Here is a 16275-nt window from a genome sequence, read left to right as displayed (position 1 = left end):
GGCCCTTCCTTTGGCCGTCGCAACAACTGCAGCTCCACTTACTCGTTGTGCTTTGCAAAAGAACCGCTAGATGTCGTTGGTAGACGGTCTCAGTAATGTGCCGGAAACCGGAAACTGTCGTAAATGCACACACATGTGTAGAACGCGGAAGTGTAACTTTGTTGCAAAAGAGACTCCTGCAGAACAAGTTTGTCAAGTAGTCGTGTCATCCATAACAGGTGAGTTTTGGCACGACTTTAAGCTTTTAATGCCTTCGTTTAAGTTCTCAACAATATTTAGGAAGACGATACAGCCCATTTATCGTAGTAATTCGATGGATCATAAGTTGGGAATCACTGTAAATTATGTTTTGGCCTTTTAACTTATAAGCGATAAGCTTGATAGATACTTGTTATGAACAAATGCTTCCAGTACCCAACCTATGATACTTCACAGGTACCTCACTAGTAAGTAAGTCAGCATTCGGTGATTCTTTACAATAATCTTCCTTAAACTAGTTTATGATACACTGTCATTTAAGCACAGCGATAATTACTAGTATAGGCTGGGGTGGTATAAACACTTAAAACAGTGACAAAACTTTGAAAGTTTCAATCATAATCATATGTTAACTTAACAGTTAAGTTAAGGTCGAGGTTTGATATTTTTCTGGATTTCTTAAAACATGATTTGTAGGTCAAGGGAAAAGTTGCGTAACTATATGACCTTAAGTTAAACGTTCTTTGTAGAGCTGTTACCATACTCTGCTTGCAAAAATGGCATCTGTGCAAAATGTTACCTGCTAAACTGTCTGAAGAAGACCCTTGGAGGGAAATCCTAAATGTTTTCTGGCTGCCTAGTGACACTATAACCCCTTCCACATAGACACATGTGCGGCGACAGGAATTCTAGTAGGTAATATGTCAAATGTTAAGGTCTCGTTAAAGAACAAAACCTGTACAATTTATGTGGACATTGTTAGGTAAATCAAAACAATGGTTCAAGAGACAAGGAATGTTTTCGTTCTCAGGGCCTTTGCATTTGACATACTACCGAGAATTCCTGTTTCCGCACATGCGTTCTGATCTCTGTGATACGGCTTATTGCTAAATTTTCTCATGGGAGGGATTGTACTGTAATGTTACATGTTAAAAAATAATAATAAAAGAATGACAACAGCGAGAAAATGACATGAAAGGTTGTAATTGTATCAAAAAGTCACCAGAAGTTTTTGTATCATCACAACTGCCACTCCTCTTGACCAAGTGGGTCATTCTGGTCATTCAACCCCTCCCACGGCAATTAAATGTGCCCTCATCATGTTGTCTTAACCTGGAATGATAATTGGTCATTTGAATGTAAAATTACCCACATGTGGTCAACTTAAAGTGGTACAACCAGTTTATAGATTAACATGTGCATATTGTACAGTATGCTGATACTGGATCATTTTTGATAGTAACTTTTTCGTTTGCAAAAAGTTGGTTACCCAAGCTCAGTCACCGTTTGGGGCGTGTGACATGAACAAAATGTTATTATTGTGTCACGACTGTGAGAAAATGGAAAATGTCATTTTAAACCCATCAAAGGGTATGGTAGCTATGCAGGCTAAAGTGCCTCTATGTTTACTTTACTAAATAGATTTAATATGTGGGTACTGTACATGTATAGGGTAATTGCATTATACTAATGGCCCGTAGAACATTGCATCAAGTGACAAGTCCAAAGAAGTGCCACTGAAAAGCAGTATGGATTTAACATTACATGAATTTCCCATTTCTTTTCATCCAGAAGAAAAAAAAACTTTAACTTCAAACAAAATGTTTAGCCGAATTTGCTTTGCCTTATTCAAAATACATTGTACTTAAAATATTTCAGTAATATTTAGTTAAAATCAACATTGCTGAGAAAATCTTGTTCTTAAAGGGGTTTTACAATTACTAAATTGTCCTTCTGTACATACACTTGCATAACGTTACATACACCACATCATTACATTATTGAGCTCCTACTACATAATACATGAGGATAATTGCACCCCCATCCCCTTATTTCTCAGTAATGTGATCAACTTTAGTCTGTAGACGCAGTCTGGTCTGTCAACTGTAGCTCAGCCATCCCCTCCTAATACACAGGTTTGACTAGTATTAGGAATTTTCTAATAGTAATCAGTAACAGTTGTAACGCTAGTTCATCTTTATCCGTGGGGTGACCTTTATCCGTTGTCTTTAAAAACAGCACATTTAGGAGTATTAAGCCTACTGACAGTGGTTTCAAATTTGCAATATTTCACAATGTTCCTACCGTCCGTCGACTCTATTAGTCTATATCCCTAAATACGTTTTTTGTACAAACAACGAATATAGGATACCCTCGGATAAAGGTGAACCAGCGTTATATGTTGGCTCTTTTTAGTACAGTAAGTTATATCCATTCCATGTTGGATATGTCTATTTTAAGTATTGTTCAGCCTATGATCTATATCTGGCAAGGCATATGGCAATATATTTTGAAGCTCAATCATGTCAGAAACATGGTTGATTTGACTTCAAGTTGGAAAGTAGTCTGTACAGCCCTCTGTAGTCTGTATAAATGCCCTTTGGCGCCTACTGTAAATGCAGAAACTTTTGTGGTGGTTTGATGTTTGCAGTTTTTGCGGTGGCCGCTTCACCACAAATTAAAAACCACCATGAACATTTATCCATGGCAGTAAGAGACTACAGAACAGTGCATGGTGCTACCGCAAACTTAAAACCACCGCGAAAAGTCTTTTTTTCCGGCTACCGGGAAATTAAATCCCTGCGAACTTAAATGCATTTACAGTACTTGTAGCATCCACTACAGACAATCCAAACTTTGCATTGTGAATGTTACATACTGTGTAAATTGTTAAACACTTGTGATGACGATCTGTAACCAAGATATGTTGGAGGCTGCGTAATGTTGAAACCATAATTCCTCTTCCACAGAAAATTATTTCTCTTTCATGTATTTCCAGGTTAGAATGAACGTATGAGAACACCATCCTTCAACATGACGGTAAACAGTAGATCACTGATGTGGGGGTCCTGCTGGAGGTACTTAGTCATCATCGTCTCCTTGTTTGTCGCGCCACAACGTTGCGATGTTGTCGCCGCGGACAGCCCAATTCTGCAAAAATGCCACATGAAGCCGTTCGGCTGCCACAAACCGCCATCCGGGATGGTCCAAGTCGTCCACACCGTGCCCGACCCGGAGACGTTTTATCGCGACTACATCAGAACGGGCACCCCCCTACTCATGAGGGGGGGCGCAGCTCACTGGCCGTCCGTTCAAAACTGGCCCGGAAACCCAGAGTCCTTCGTGGAGGAATACGGAGACGAAGTGATGAAGGTGGACTTCCGGAAGGTCTGGAAGAGCGACTTTGCCTTCAAGAAGAGGATGAAGGTCAGAGATTTCTTGAAGATTTACCGTGAGGAACCGGTGTATCTGGACTCTCCCATGGGCATCTCAAGTCGGTTCTACAAAGACATGGAGTTACCAAAATGTCTGGCCTGTCCTGAGCAGGCTGCTTTGGTAAGGATGATTTGTTTGTATTTTGTATTTATTTTGCACCTTTGCCAAGTAATATGATTTCAGGTACATGTGTGTTTGTTTGTTAATGTTTGTTTGTAAGTTTTGGCCCTCTGGCAGATTTCTTTTGAAATACAATCACTGTGGTCATTCCAGTTGCGGACTTTGACACAGGAAAAGTCAAGTCAGAATTTTCTATCTGACAATAGCTTTGAGGAAGGCCAATAGTATGTTGAATATGCACAATTTAAAGTGATTAGAGCAGGGTTAAAGTGATAATGGTAAATGTGCTGTTCCCTCTCCCAGCTAACAGTTATATGCTATACAGCTATCATGTCCAGGGTTAAAGTGATAATGTGCTGTTCCCTATCCCAGCTGACAGGGTTAAAGTGATAATGTGCTGTTCCCTCTCTCAGCTTACAGGTATAAACATGCTGTACAGGTAACATGTGCAGGGTTAAAGTGATAATGTGCTGTTCCCTATCCCAGCAGACAGGGTTAAAGTGATAATGTGCTGTTCCCTCTCCCAGCTGACAGGTATAAACATACTGTACAGGTAACATGTCTAAGGTTAAAGTGATAATGTGCTGTTCCCTCTCCCAGCAGACAGGGTTAAAGTGATAATGTGCTGTTCCCTATCCCAGCTGACAGGGTTAAAGTGATAATGTGCTGTTTCCTCTCCCAGCAGACAGGGTTAAAGTGATAATGTGCTGTTCCCTCTCCCAGCAGACAGGGTTAAAGTGATAATGTGCTGTTCCCTCTCCCAGCAGACAGGGTTAAAGTGATAATGTGCTGTTCCCTCTCCCAGCAGACAGGGTTAAAGTGATAATGTGCTGTTCCCTCTCCCAGCAGACAGGGTTAAAGTGATAATGTGCTGTTTCCTCTCCCAGCTAACAGGTATAAACATGCTGTACAGCTATCATCTCCAAGGTTTGAAGGTGATTAATTAAAAATGTGCTGTTCCCTCTCCCAGCTGACAGGTATAAACATGCTGTACAGTTCAGGGAACACCAGTTACGTGATCCACCATGACGGAGTAGACAACATCCTGACGTTGGTGTCCGGGAAGAAAACCGTCCTGGTCATCGACCCCAAGTTCTCCAACCATCTGTATATGAACGACTTCACCGTGCTGCCAGGTATGTTCATGAGGCTCTGGTGCTATTCACTGAGGTGCCAGTAGGGAAACGCTTACAAGGGCTATCAGTGAGATTATTTTATGAACACTACCATAAATGATTTTTGCTTGTTTTGCTTACCCAATGGACAATTCTTATATGAAAAAAATGTTCTTGCAAGAAGAAAATGTAGAATAAAATTCTAAGCAAAACAAGAATCTACCAAAAAATCTTAATTCTCACGCAAAGAACAATTTTCTTATTCTTCTTTGGTAAAGAAAATGTTTCTCACACCTAAGAACTTTAAGCAAAATCTTCTTGTTTTTTCTTATGATGCAAGAAAAAGATTCTAGAAATGCTTGCTTTTTTATAACTCTTAAGAAATACAAGAATTTCTGCTCTTGATGTAAGAAAAGTATTCTTCGTGTAAGAATATTAATCTCAAAAATGTCTACAAAATTCAAGCAAAAATTTGCTTGCCCCATGGATAAGCACCATTTGCTAAGATTTCTTGGGGACAGAATAATTTTCTTCTTGGAAGATAAATTTTCTGTGAGGAAGAAAAACAAGATACACAAAAAAAAATCATTTTTGGTAGTGAAGGGCGTTAAAACATTTTACTGCTAACAAACTTTGCGATTGGCAAGGGTAATTTAAAAACAAATTGTCACGAGTGTCACAAAGTATATTCTATTAAGGGCACCCTTCCCTAACCTTTTCAACGTCATTGATCCATTTCAAATTATTGTAACATTATCTTAGACAGAAAAGTAAATCATGTTTTGTCAGGTGTCCTATTTCTTATGGTCACGCATTTCAGTGGCTCTAGAGAGGATAGCAATGGAAAGTAAAATTTTGCAGTGTAACTACTCATTGGAACATACATTTATTTTATTTTCCTTGGGTAATCTTAATTAAAGCACAATTAAGGAAAGGCAAAAACACCAAAGCACACTAGAAAAGTGTTCCAGTACACTACCAAAAATGATTTTTTCTTATTTTGCTTACCCCATGGTCAATTCTTGTATGAAGACAAATATTCTTGCAGGAAGAAAATTGAGAATAAAATTCAAGCAAAACGAGAAACTTCAAAAATCTTCTAGACAGTTAAGCAAAATCTTCTTATTTTTTCTTATAGAAAAAAATTCTAGAAAATCTTGTTTTTTTTCTAACCAGATTCAACTCATAAGAAATACAAGATTTTTTTTCTTCCTGGAAGATAAATTTTCTGTGAGGAAGCCAAACAAGATAAACAAGAAAAGCATTTTTGGAAATACAAGAAAACAAATCTCATTTTTTCTTTAAAACCCATGGACAAGCACATTTTTCTACGATAAATTTTCTGTGAGGAAGCAAAACAAGATAAACAAGAAAAAGCATTGGTGTCTACTGTACGACAGAGCTTCGCGAGAGCGCCAGATAAGATTTTCGTCACAAAGTTCCTTCAATGTTCTATGACATCAGGTTTAGCACCGCTGGACCCAGAAGAGATTGACCTGGTCAGGTTCCCACTTGTCGCTGAGGTGGACTATACCATTGCTGAGCTGGAAGCAGGGGACATGTTATTTGTTCCACAATTTTGGTATCACCAGGTAATGAAATAAAACTTCCTCTCACCCTAGTACAACTTTATTTGTGGGGTAACCTACAATTGTATATCAGATGTTATTTTTAAAACGGGTGTGTTTAGGTAACGCTAGTTCACCTTTATCCGCAGGGTAACCTTTATCCATTCTTTTTAAGCACAATGTATCCAGGGATATCAAGTCGACAGATGATGGTTCCGAATGGCAATATCTTGAAAATAGTACAATTTGAAACTACTGTCCATCGATTTAATATCCCTGGATATCCTGTTTAGCAACACAACGGATATAGGTTAAAGGCGGATAAAGGTGAACTAACGTTAATTATCAAGCCAATGGACAGTCAGGTTTTCACTAATGCAATATTTTCAATATGCTGCAGTTTAAAACCAACGTCCATCGACTTAACAATGGATGTAGGTTACCCCGTGGACAATCGTCCATGTAAAAAGTTTGTCTCTTTTTTTGAAAACATCTTAAATTTCTTTATATCAAATGTCTGCTGTGTACACTTCGGTGGGAAAAACGTAGAAGGGGTCATGACATCACAGATTCTGAAAGGACTCTTACATTGTAGCATTATATCTTAGCTATTTGGGAGGCCTGATTCCTGTACATATAACATCAAAACCCACTGCTAATTTGTCACACCAAAGAGCACCATGAGATTTAACCCAATCAAGCTAAGGGCACAACCCGCCGTACGTGCAATTTGTCCGTACATTTTTTTGAGAGGCTACGTCCACCACGTATTTCTGAAAACCTTCAGACTGTACAGGGCAGGCGCGTTGCCGGTACTGACACGTACGGGGGGGGGGGAGGCGAATCCGCAGCCCGATGGCACATAAAGTTTTGCCTGCACGTTAAGTTCTACGGCATGTCTGTGTGCTCCAAAATCCATCGGATTCCCTACGAGTTCGTACGGAGGCGGTACTTACTACTTACGGATCCCAAAAGACTGCCCACATTTTGGCATGTAGGCAGCACGTATTTGCATGTACGGTGGGTTGTGCCCTTAGCTAATAAATTATATCATATAGTCTTGTAATTGGTCTACTTAGCTGATTTCTCTATGATGATGATAACGTGATCACATTGTTTGAAGGTAGCGTGTCTAGTCCGGTGGTCAGTGCCTCTGGACTATGAAGCCATGAGTTTGAATCAAGGCTGTTCTCACTTGCGGTACTGTCAGCCAGGCAAGGGTCGCAGTCCTTTGGCCAGGACGTTAAGCCATTTAGGCCCACTCTTCATAATGTCCTTAGGTCAAAAAGAGTTAATATTATGTAAATCTGGCTATTAAAACAAAACTGTAGCATCTGTTTTCTCTGTCACGACCTGAGTAGCTTTTGAGTGAGCTGACTTGAGATCACTTTGAAATTCACTTCAGGTTCTATTCTTTTTTTTAAGGTACGGTCAGAGGGAGACCCCAACATTGCCTTCAGCATTTGGTTTCAACAATTTAGCGAATGTAATGATAGAGTTGAGGAAGAGGTCGACCCCGATCTGATGATTGCCGAGAGCACGGAGGTATTCTTACGGTGTGTGAAGGAGGAACCAGAAGAGATCCACTGTTCACAAGGTCTTCCTGAGACATTGAGTGAGGTACATGTAATATATGCTAACCGACCATTTATGACTGCATTTACAGGATATACAGTCACACCTGTATTAGCGGCCACCTAAATTGCATAGCAGCCACCTGGCCATAGTGGCCACTTTTTGTCGGTCCCTAACACATTTGTAATGATTAAGAAATAGGCTTAGCCTGTCCAACGCGGCCACGGATTCACGATTTCCGGTCCCGTAGATACAGAAACACTGCCTATTGCAACCATTAACTGCAGCCTTATGTCACCCTGCACCGAGTTTGAAATTGTAGTTTGCGAGGATTTGGAGTTCCCCGCAGGGTCATTTTGGCGGTAGCAGAAGGTATGCATGCCTTGAGCATTAAAGTGCAAGTCTTTGTCGGTGAATTTACCGATCGAGACAATGTTACTTGGTGAGAAAGATTGGTGGGAACTGAAATCATGTGTAGCTTGCTCATGGTCAATTGATCAACATTTTCTCTATTAGTAGTAGCCACCTTTCTATAGTGGCCATATTTCTCCAGTCCCTTGAGTGGCCGCTATAGACAGGTTTGACTGTACATACAAGAATGGCATTCTTCTATCCAAAATAACTCAAAACTTTCCATTTATTCTACGTTGAAGGAAAGATACAGAAAAAAAGTATCTGTCTCTGTTCAGAACTAATCTAAAATTCTCTAGCTATCTACAAAATCCTAAACAGTGAGTACATAATTCAGCACAATGTCATAATTGTACAATTAATTGTGCAATAAATTCAAAATTTTCAGACAAGCAATACAACTAACAAAATACAATATAGGTTTTATTGCTTTTTATGCTTAGGCCATACCAATTTAATTTGTTGGTTCTCGGATTTTTTCAGAAAAAAGTTGGAGCGACAGGGCGAAAAAAAAAAAAAAAAAAAACCTGCAACAAGTCTGGATTCAGGTCCAGAGTTTCAGGTTGGTAATTCCAGACCTGAAACCATGGTATATGTGTGGCAGAATACTTATCCAGTTACAATTACATGAAAAATTTGCATGTAAGCATACATTTTATATTTAATTTCAACAATACAAATGCAAAATAATGTGCAGTATTACAGAAGTACACACAGTAATAAAGCTTAACAGTTGTAATAAATCATCATAGTAAATCATTAATAACATTAAAAAACTTTTAAAAAGGTTGAAAAACTTTTTTAGCATAGTATAATGTCTAATGTATGTTAGCAACAAGAAAATGACTTCATTTCACCCAAAAAATAAGAGTGCCTGAAACATCTGATTCATTGTTCTCTTTGTGAAAGCTGCAGTTTAAGCAAAAAACGCTAGAGGCGTGCTCATTTGCATGAAATTGCATCTCATTTACATACTTGTGACTGGCTACATGGCGGCCATTTTGGTTTGCCGAATCGTCATTTTTCAGCACAAATTTCACGATCTATTGGTGGTTTTCGATGATTTACAACACAAAGGAAAACATAAGCAGGTGATAGTTGTTTTTGCATGTCCAGTACTTGTTTCAGAAGTTTTGTTTAACTGAGCCGAAGTTTGTCCAGCAACTTGTAGGTACCAGGTAATGGGGCCATGTAACTCTCACGAACATGCAAATGAGTTCTCATGAACATGCAAATAACCTCATGGATTTTTTTTTTTTTTTTGAAATTGGGAAAAATAGAAGCGGCGATTCCGAGAACCAACAAATTAAATTGGTATGGCCTTACATTAAAAGAATAATCTCATCTAAAGATACATTTTTCATTTATAGTCAAATCTGCCTGTGGTATTGACTCTCTTGATATCTATTATACATTTACAATGAACTAAGTCTTAATATTATATAAACAAAGAAATGGGAATACTGTAAATGCAGAAATGTTCGTGGTGGATTAATGTTCGCGGTTTTCGCGGTGAAGTGAACTTAAAACCACCGCGAACAATTTTTCTATAATGGTATGAGACTGCAGTCTATGGTGTTGCCACGAACTTAAAACAACTGCAAGAAATCCTTTTTTCCCGCTACCGCAAAATTAAATCCCCACGAACTTAAATGCATTTACAGTAGCTCATTTTGTAAAACATCATATTTACAACATTCCATGTCAAAGTTGCTTTTTTTGGTCGTAATAGGCAACACCTTTGGTCAGGGGAAACATGTACATTGTATCTTCCTGTATCTATAAAACCCTGCCTGGCAGGGACGAAAGATGATGATGATGATTCTAAACTTGATGTACTAAAAATGATGTTACCTTTTTGTGCTTTAGATAATAAAGTCATTGCCTCAAGAAATACAGGAAAACTGGATTAATGGCTACCAAACAGGTGAAATGAAGGAAGTTGAACCAATTGCGGACAAGAAGATGCCTAGCGGATATACTAGTAAGAGTCATAATTCATGCCATACTTTGGTTGTGATAGCATTCTGGATCAGTCATTATAATAACATATTGCTTGGGCTTCCAATTGTATTACAATTGCCATTTGGCTTCCATCAAATAATTGAAACGCACCTTACATGCCCCATTGTCAGAAATTTGAATACCAGATTCGTACATTCTATTTGATGTCACTGTCTAAGATAATTTTCATTTGATAAGCCAAATTTTCTCCACTTCTGGGACACTTCACATCTGTGTTTATAAAGGCCTTGTATGACATGAAAAGAACACAATACAGTGTATTCTGCATGCATTCTGTACATCACACCATGTTTTTTTAATGCAGAGATTGTCACAAATTTGATTTTGTACTGTGACACTTGAGCAGTTGAGCAGTTTTGACTGTACGTGTAATTGTACACTAGTCCAATTTTTAAAATGATGCAAAATATCTTTTGTATTCATTTCTTCTTTTTTTCCATTTTCAGTTCCTGTACTCGGTTTAGGCACAGCACAGATGTACCAGAAGACATACGATGCTGTGTTATTCGCACTTAAGTCTGGCTACAGGTGAGGTTATCACATTTATTAGTGATTACTAATAGAGTTGGGTACGGTGTACCGGTACAAAACCATTTTTTTCTTGTTGGACCGATCTGGAAAAATTGGACCTTAAGATTATTAATAAGAAATCTAGTGGATTGGAGTTGGACCGATTAGAAAATGAGTAGATTATACCAACACTATGGCAGCAGACCTTCACATGTTTTGAGGCTTTTTTGTCCAAGAAAATAGCAAGAGCGACGTAGAGAAAAGTTGATAGTCATTTTTATCAAGTCTCTAAACTTAAGTCAAACTTCGTCTATTGACTTAATATAGACTAAGATTTAATCTTGGGTCTTTTGGGCGGGATGTAAAATGGGTGTTTCATATTTAAGAAGGTGCCTCAAGGCAATCAAGTTAAAGGAAGGGCTAGCAACACCTCCATTAAAGAAAGGCCTGCTGCAGAAACAGCATGGGAACTGACTTGCTATATATGTTGTTGTATATTATCTGATTCCAAAATTACCTTTCTTTGACAGATTATGCTAAGATAACTTTGATCAATTACTTTTCTTCATTCAAACTACTGTATACCATGGCACCAAGCAGGTTTGATAAAGACCTCCTTGATTGGACAAATGTTTCTAAGAAATAACACTCAAGAAAATTAATGATGAAGAGACTATCAAGTTTGGCTTCTTTTATGTGCTGGAGGTGTGGCTCTCCTCAAACAAGGTCCTCCATTTGATGTCCTATCTGAGAAACATCTCTAAACAAAGTTGGGTTGGCCATTTTCACCGTTCCGTGAGTGACGTGTGGAAATTTGTGTGAAGTGCCTTTCCCAAGAGCTCAACACTGGGTCTTGTCAGGGAATTTGAACCCTAGACCTCTAGGTTCTGGTCTATTAAATAAAACAGAAACTTGGCAATGTGCTGCCACATGATTGATTGATTGATCCATGGATTTGTTCATTGATTGATTGATGGGTGGGTCATTTGATTTAATGTTGCTTGGCTCGAAGGAGGGATGAGGAGAAATCTTTCCTTGACATTTACGTTTTCCATCTGTACAGGATGATCGACACAGCGCAGTCCTACCGTTACTCCGAGGAATCTATCGGCCGAGCCATCAAGGATTCGGGCGTCCCCCGGGAAGACATCTTCATCATCACCAAACTGGCTCCAAAGTTCTTCGGCTTCAGTTCGACCAAGAAGTCCGTCGACGTGTCTCTTGACAAACTCGGCACCGAGTACATCGACCTTTTTCTGATCCACTCGCCAGACTGTATGGAGGAGGCTGATGAAGATGGTGATGACGATTCCTTCGAATGCCCCAAGGATAATCCGACGGCGTCTTGGGAAGAGAGCTGGAAGGCCATGGAAGAGCTCCACAGAGAGGGGAAGATACGGAGCCTTGGAGTCAGCAACTTCTACCCCAAACATCTGAACAAGCTGATGTCCATGGCGGAGGTGCCTGTCTCGCTGGTACAGAACTGGTTCGACCCGTTCTACCGCGACGAGGCAACGAGGGATTTCTGTCGTCAGCGTGGCATCGTCTACCAGGGGTACAGTACGCTGGGAACGCGGTGGGCGGAAATGATTGACGACCCTTCCATGGTCAACCCCGTTCTTTCGCATTACGTGTTCCATAGAATTGCAGTGCCGTTGGATTTTTCAATACCCAATATTGTTCTACGCTGGGCCATACAGAAGGACGTGGTGGTGATCCCCAAGGCTGTGAATGAAAAACACATCATGAACAACTTGAATATTCTGGAGATGGACCTGAGCGACCACCTCATGGATTGGATCGATGAAGACGCCGTTCCCGTGGAGATTGACGAAGACGGGGAGCCAATCTTAGACGATGCTACGGTGAACAGACTCATGGGAAATGTAGAGCAACAACCTGAAGTTCATATCCCAGATTTCAGGATGCCAAGTGGACACACAAGTATGTTGCATGTGCAAAAATATAATTGGTACAAAACTGTACAAAAATATCATCTTTGGCCTTGTTCAAATATTGTAGAAAAAGAAGAGTCTCCTTTATCTGTAAATTTAAGTTAAATTTTAAACAATTAATAGATTCAATGTAAGTTTCTTTCAAGTTCATTGCAGTAGATGCAAAATACTAAATTCTGTACAGCATTCAGAGAAAGTCATTTTCCTTTATGATTGTATCTGTTTCTATTTTACATGTTTATTGTTAGTTTAAGGAATTGCTTTTGGCAAATTTCTGATATCACCAGAAGTACAAAATGATGAATGGAATAAAAGAAAATATTGATACATTGTACTATCAATTTTCTTGCAGTTCCAGTCTTTGGCCTCGGAACAGCTGGGATGATGGATAAGACATATGATCTGGTGCTGTTTGCACTGAAAGCTGGATATAGGTAAGCTGTCAATCAAAACCATAAGAGGAGGAGGGGCTGGTGTATGATTGAAGGGTTAAGTTGTCATCTAAAAATCATCTAAAATCTTGCTACCATGGAGTCAGGTTGTAACAGTATATCCTTTATATATTGGCAAGATACATATAGAATGTACCTTGGCCGTCGTGCGATCCGACCCGCGGTCGGGCTGGTACCTCGAGTGATACGGAATACACCGTGTTGTATTTTATTTATGTCATACCCACCTGAGAAAACCACTGTTTTGATGCGAAATGCGCCAGAAGTTGAACAAATTTGTTGCCCTCGAAAAAAAAGCGTTGCAACAGTAATGTTCCAACGTCCGAATCAGGTATTCGAACTTTCAATGGTGCCGTACTCGGCCCACTCGAAACAGGTCGATTTATTCGAATGGAGCCCGTGTGATAAACCCAGGCCGTACGGAAAGTTATCAGCCGGTCCGGAACACCCGTATCGAACGTTTTCGCGTCACAGGTATGACATGAATGTAATTATTAATGATGTGCTGTATCAGAAATATTCCTATAGGATGCTTAGATGAGTCTCAATAGGTCATTAACATCTGCTACATGTGATGTTGACCTTGCTAGGTACTCTAAAAGCTAGGACAAGTTTGTGAAAACGGTGAATTACAAAGACCTTACTCGTGTGGCTTCAGTAATTCCCAAGGTATGGGCACTGCAGATATCTGTGGCAGGTGTTTCAGGTTTTTTTAAGAAAACCAACTTTTTTAATGATGTTTTAATCAGTTATCCGTCAGAACTATGAGAGTCGACGTTACAAGCATCACATGATGACTTTTTATGCCTGTAACTCAAAATTTTATCCTTTGGATTAAATCAAGGTTCCTTCGTTAACTTTTTTTATTGTTTTTCCTATTTTGTAGAATGATTGACACAGCACAGTCGTACTATCGCTATCACTCAGAAGAAGAGGTTGGTCGGGCCGTTAAGGACTCGGGCATCCCACGAGAAGACATCTTCCTCGTCACTAAGGTCTCCCCAAGGTTTTTTGGCCACGACCTGACGCTCGACTCGGTCCAGGAGTCCCTTGAGAAACTTGGTATGGACTACATCGACCTACTCTTGATCCACGATCAAGACTGCAGCGATCCCCACTTTAAGTGTGCCCCGGATGAACCCAAAGCATCATGGGAAGAGACCTGGAAGGCCATGGAGGAGCTCCACAACGAGGGCAAAGTTCGCAGCCTCGGAGTCAGCAACTTCTACCCCAAACACTTGGAGAAGCTGCTGGCAACGGCGGAGGTACCCGTGTCCGTCGTACAGAACTGGTTTGACCCTTTCTATCGCGACGAGGCCACGAGAGAGTTCTGCGAAAAGCACGGCATGGTGTACCAGGGATACAGCACACTGGGTGGCATGTGGACGGACTGGATGTTTAGGAAGAAGATCGTGGAACGGGCGAAGAACCCTGTCTTGACAAGTCCCATTTTGGCGAAACTTTCCAAAATCTTGGACATCCCTGTGGCCAACATTGTCCTGCGATGGGCCATGCAAAAGGGTGTCGTCATCATCCCAAAGTCGGTTAAAGAGAAGCATCTTCTGAGCAACCTTAAGGTGCTCCAAATGGAACTGAACGAGCTCAGTGTCCGTGTCATAGACGAAAAGATCAAACCGGCCAAGATTGACGAGGATGGAGTACCTTCAATATATACAGATGACGAAGAGTGGAACAGGATCGTAGGAAGTGCTGATGACGACCAACAAGAAGATGTCCAAGTGCAAAAGGACAATGAAGATCAGAAGAGGACAAAGTTATTCGAGCCGGTGAATTTGGAAGATGAGACAATTTTCATTGGTTCTGATGATGGCAAGATGTATGCCTTGGATGGGGAGACAGGAAAAGTCAAGTGGACATTTACTACAGGTTAGTGAAAATGAATTAAAGACAATGTTGATGGCAGTGGTACTCAATGCCCTTTTACATACATGTACATGGACAAACAGAATGAATACCAAACACACACAAACAGCTGTTCCTAGTGCTGAACACTAGCCACACAAGCAAACATATTTTCCTTGAACACCATCAACACATGAGTAAAATTGTTGAACAAAGTCAATACACAGGCAAACACACCTGTCATTGGTGTTGAACACCAGCAATACACTACACACACAAACACACACAAACAGCTGTTCCTAGTGCTAAACACTAGCCACACAAGCAAACGTGTTTTCCTTGGTTTTGAACACCATCCACATACACATATATAAACAACTCTGTCCCTAATGTTGAAAATTGTCCAATCACAGGTGAACATACCTATCCTTGGTAATGAACACCATCCACACACAAGTAAACACACCTGTCCCTGGTGCTGCACACCATCAACACACAAGTACATGTCCTTGGTGTTGAACAAGGTCAATACACAGGCAAACACACCTGTCCTTGGTGCTGAACACCATCCATACACATAGGTAAACAAATCTGTCATTGGTCCTGAACACCATCCATACACATAGATAAACAAATTTATCCATGGTGCTGGACACCATCCACTCACAGGTAAGCGCACCTGTCCTTGGTGCTGAAAACCATCCACGGATAAAAATCCTACTTAATGACATACAGACACAAGAAAATAAATCTGCAGCTGGTCCTGAATGCAATGCTGACGCAAATGGACCTGTCCTTGGTACTGAAGTCAGCAGCAATAATTGATGATACAAATTGATAAAAGCGATAGCACAAAGAAATGACATTTCTTACATTTCTCCTATCCCTTCCAGAGGAAGATCTCGGGTCGTCTCCTGCCTTCAGCCCTGATCAGTCTGTGGTGTACTTTGGAACGGAGGACGGTCATGTCAATGCCTTACGTGTGAAAGATGGTCACGTTGTATGGAGATACAAAACAGGTTTGTGATTAGGCTGAAAAAACTGTCCACTACTTGTGCACTTTTTGCAGAATCATTGGAATTCACACTACTAAATGTAATGCTTACTTTACTTTGGTAGGTCTAAAGTAGGGACAAAGCTATCTCTTATGGTTGCAAGAACTGCTGAAATTGAGATTTTTTCACTTTATAGTTAACATCAACTCTCATGATTCCTCCAGGTGCCATAATACCGCCACATAAAGGCATTGTTATAGAGGCCTTCTCAA

The 16275-nt window shown here is 40.2% G+C and overlaps 1 protein-coding gene across 1 annotated transcript; it reads left to right on the top strand.

Moving 5' to 3' along the window:
* Window positions 1-95: 95 nt before the first annotated feature.
* LOC118430186 lies at window positions 96-16035 on the top strand. Its single transcript, XM_035840894.1, has 11 exons — window positions 96-218; window positions 2978-3534; window positions 4505-4670; window positions 6114-6241; window positions 7643-7837; window positions 10073-10187; window positions 10675-10756; window positions 11802-12682; window positions 13046-13127; window positions 14032-15032; window positions 15902-16035. The coding sequence occupies exons 2-11, from the start codon at window positions 2992-2994 to the stop codon at window positions 16033-16035; spliced, it is 3327 nt and encodes a 1108-aa protein (XP_035696787.1). The 5' UTR covers window positions 96-218; window positions 2978-2991.
* Window positions 16036-16275: the final 240 nt, after the last annotated feature.

Source organism: Branchiostoma floridae, chromosome 14, assembly GCF_000003815.2.
Source record: "Branchiostoma floridae strain S238N-H82 chromosome 14, Bfl_VNyyK, whole genome shotgun sequence".
In the NCBI taxonomy this organism is placed as follows: Eukaryota; Metazoa; Chordata; class Leptocardii; order Amphioxiformes; family Branchiostomatidae; genus Branchiostoma; species Branchiostoma floridae.
The sequence above is the reverse complement of the archived record's forward strand: the minus strand, read 5'-3'. Positions and strand labels throughout refer to the sequence as shown.

Excerpts from the sequence above, each read along its gene's own strand:
- LOC118430186 (XM_035840894.1), top strand. The coding sequence starts at position 2,992 with ATGAGAACACCATCCTTCAACATGACGGTAAACAGTAGATCACTGATG. Across the intron at positions 3,535-4,504 it reads GTCCTGAGCAGGCTGCTTTG|CTGACAGGTATAAACATGCT; the intron begins GTAAGGATGATT and ends TCCCTCTCCCAG. Across the intron at positions 4,671-6,113 it reads CGACTTCACCGTGCTGCCAG|GTTTAGCACCGCTGGACCCA; the intron begins GTATGTTCATGA and ends CTATGACATCAG.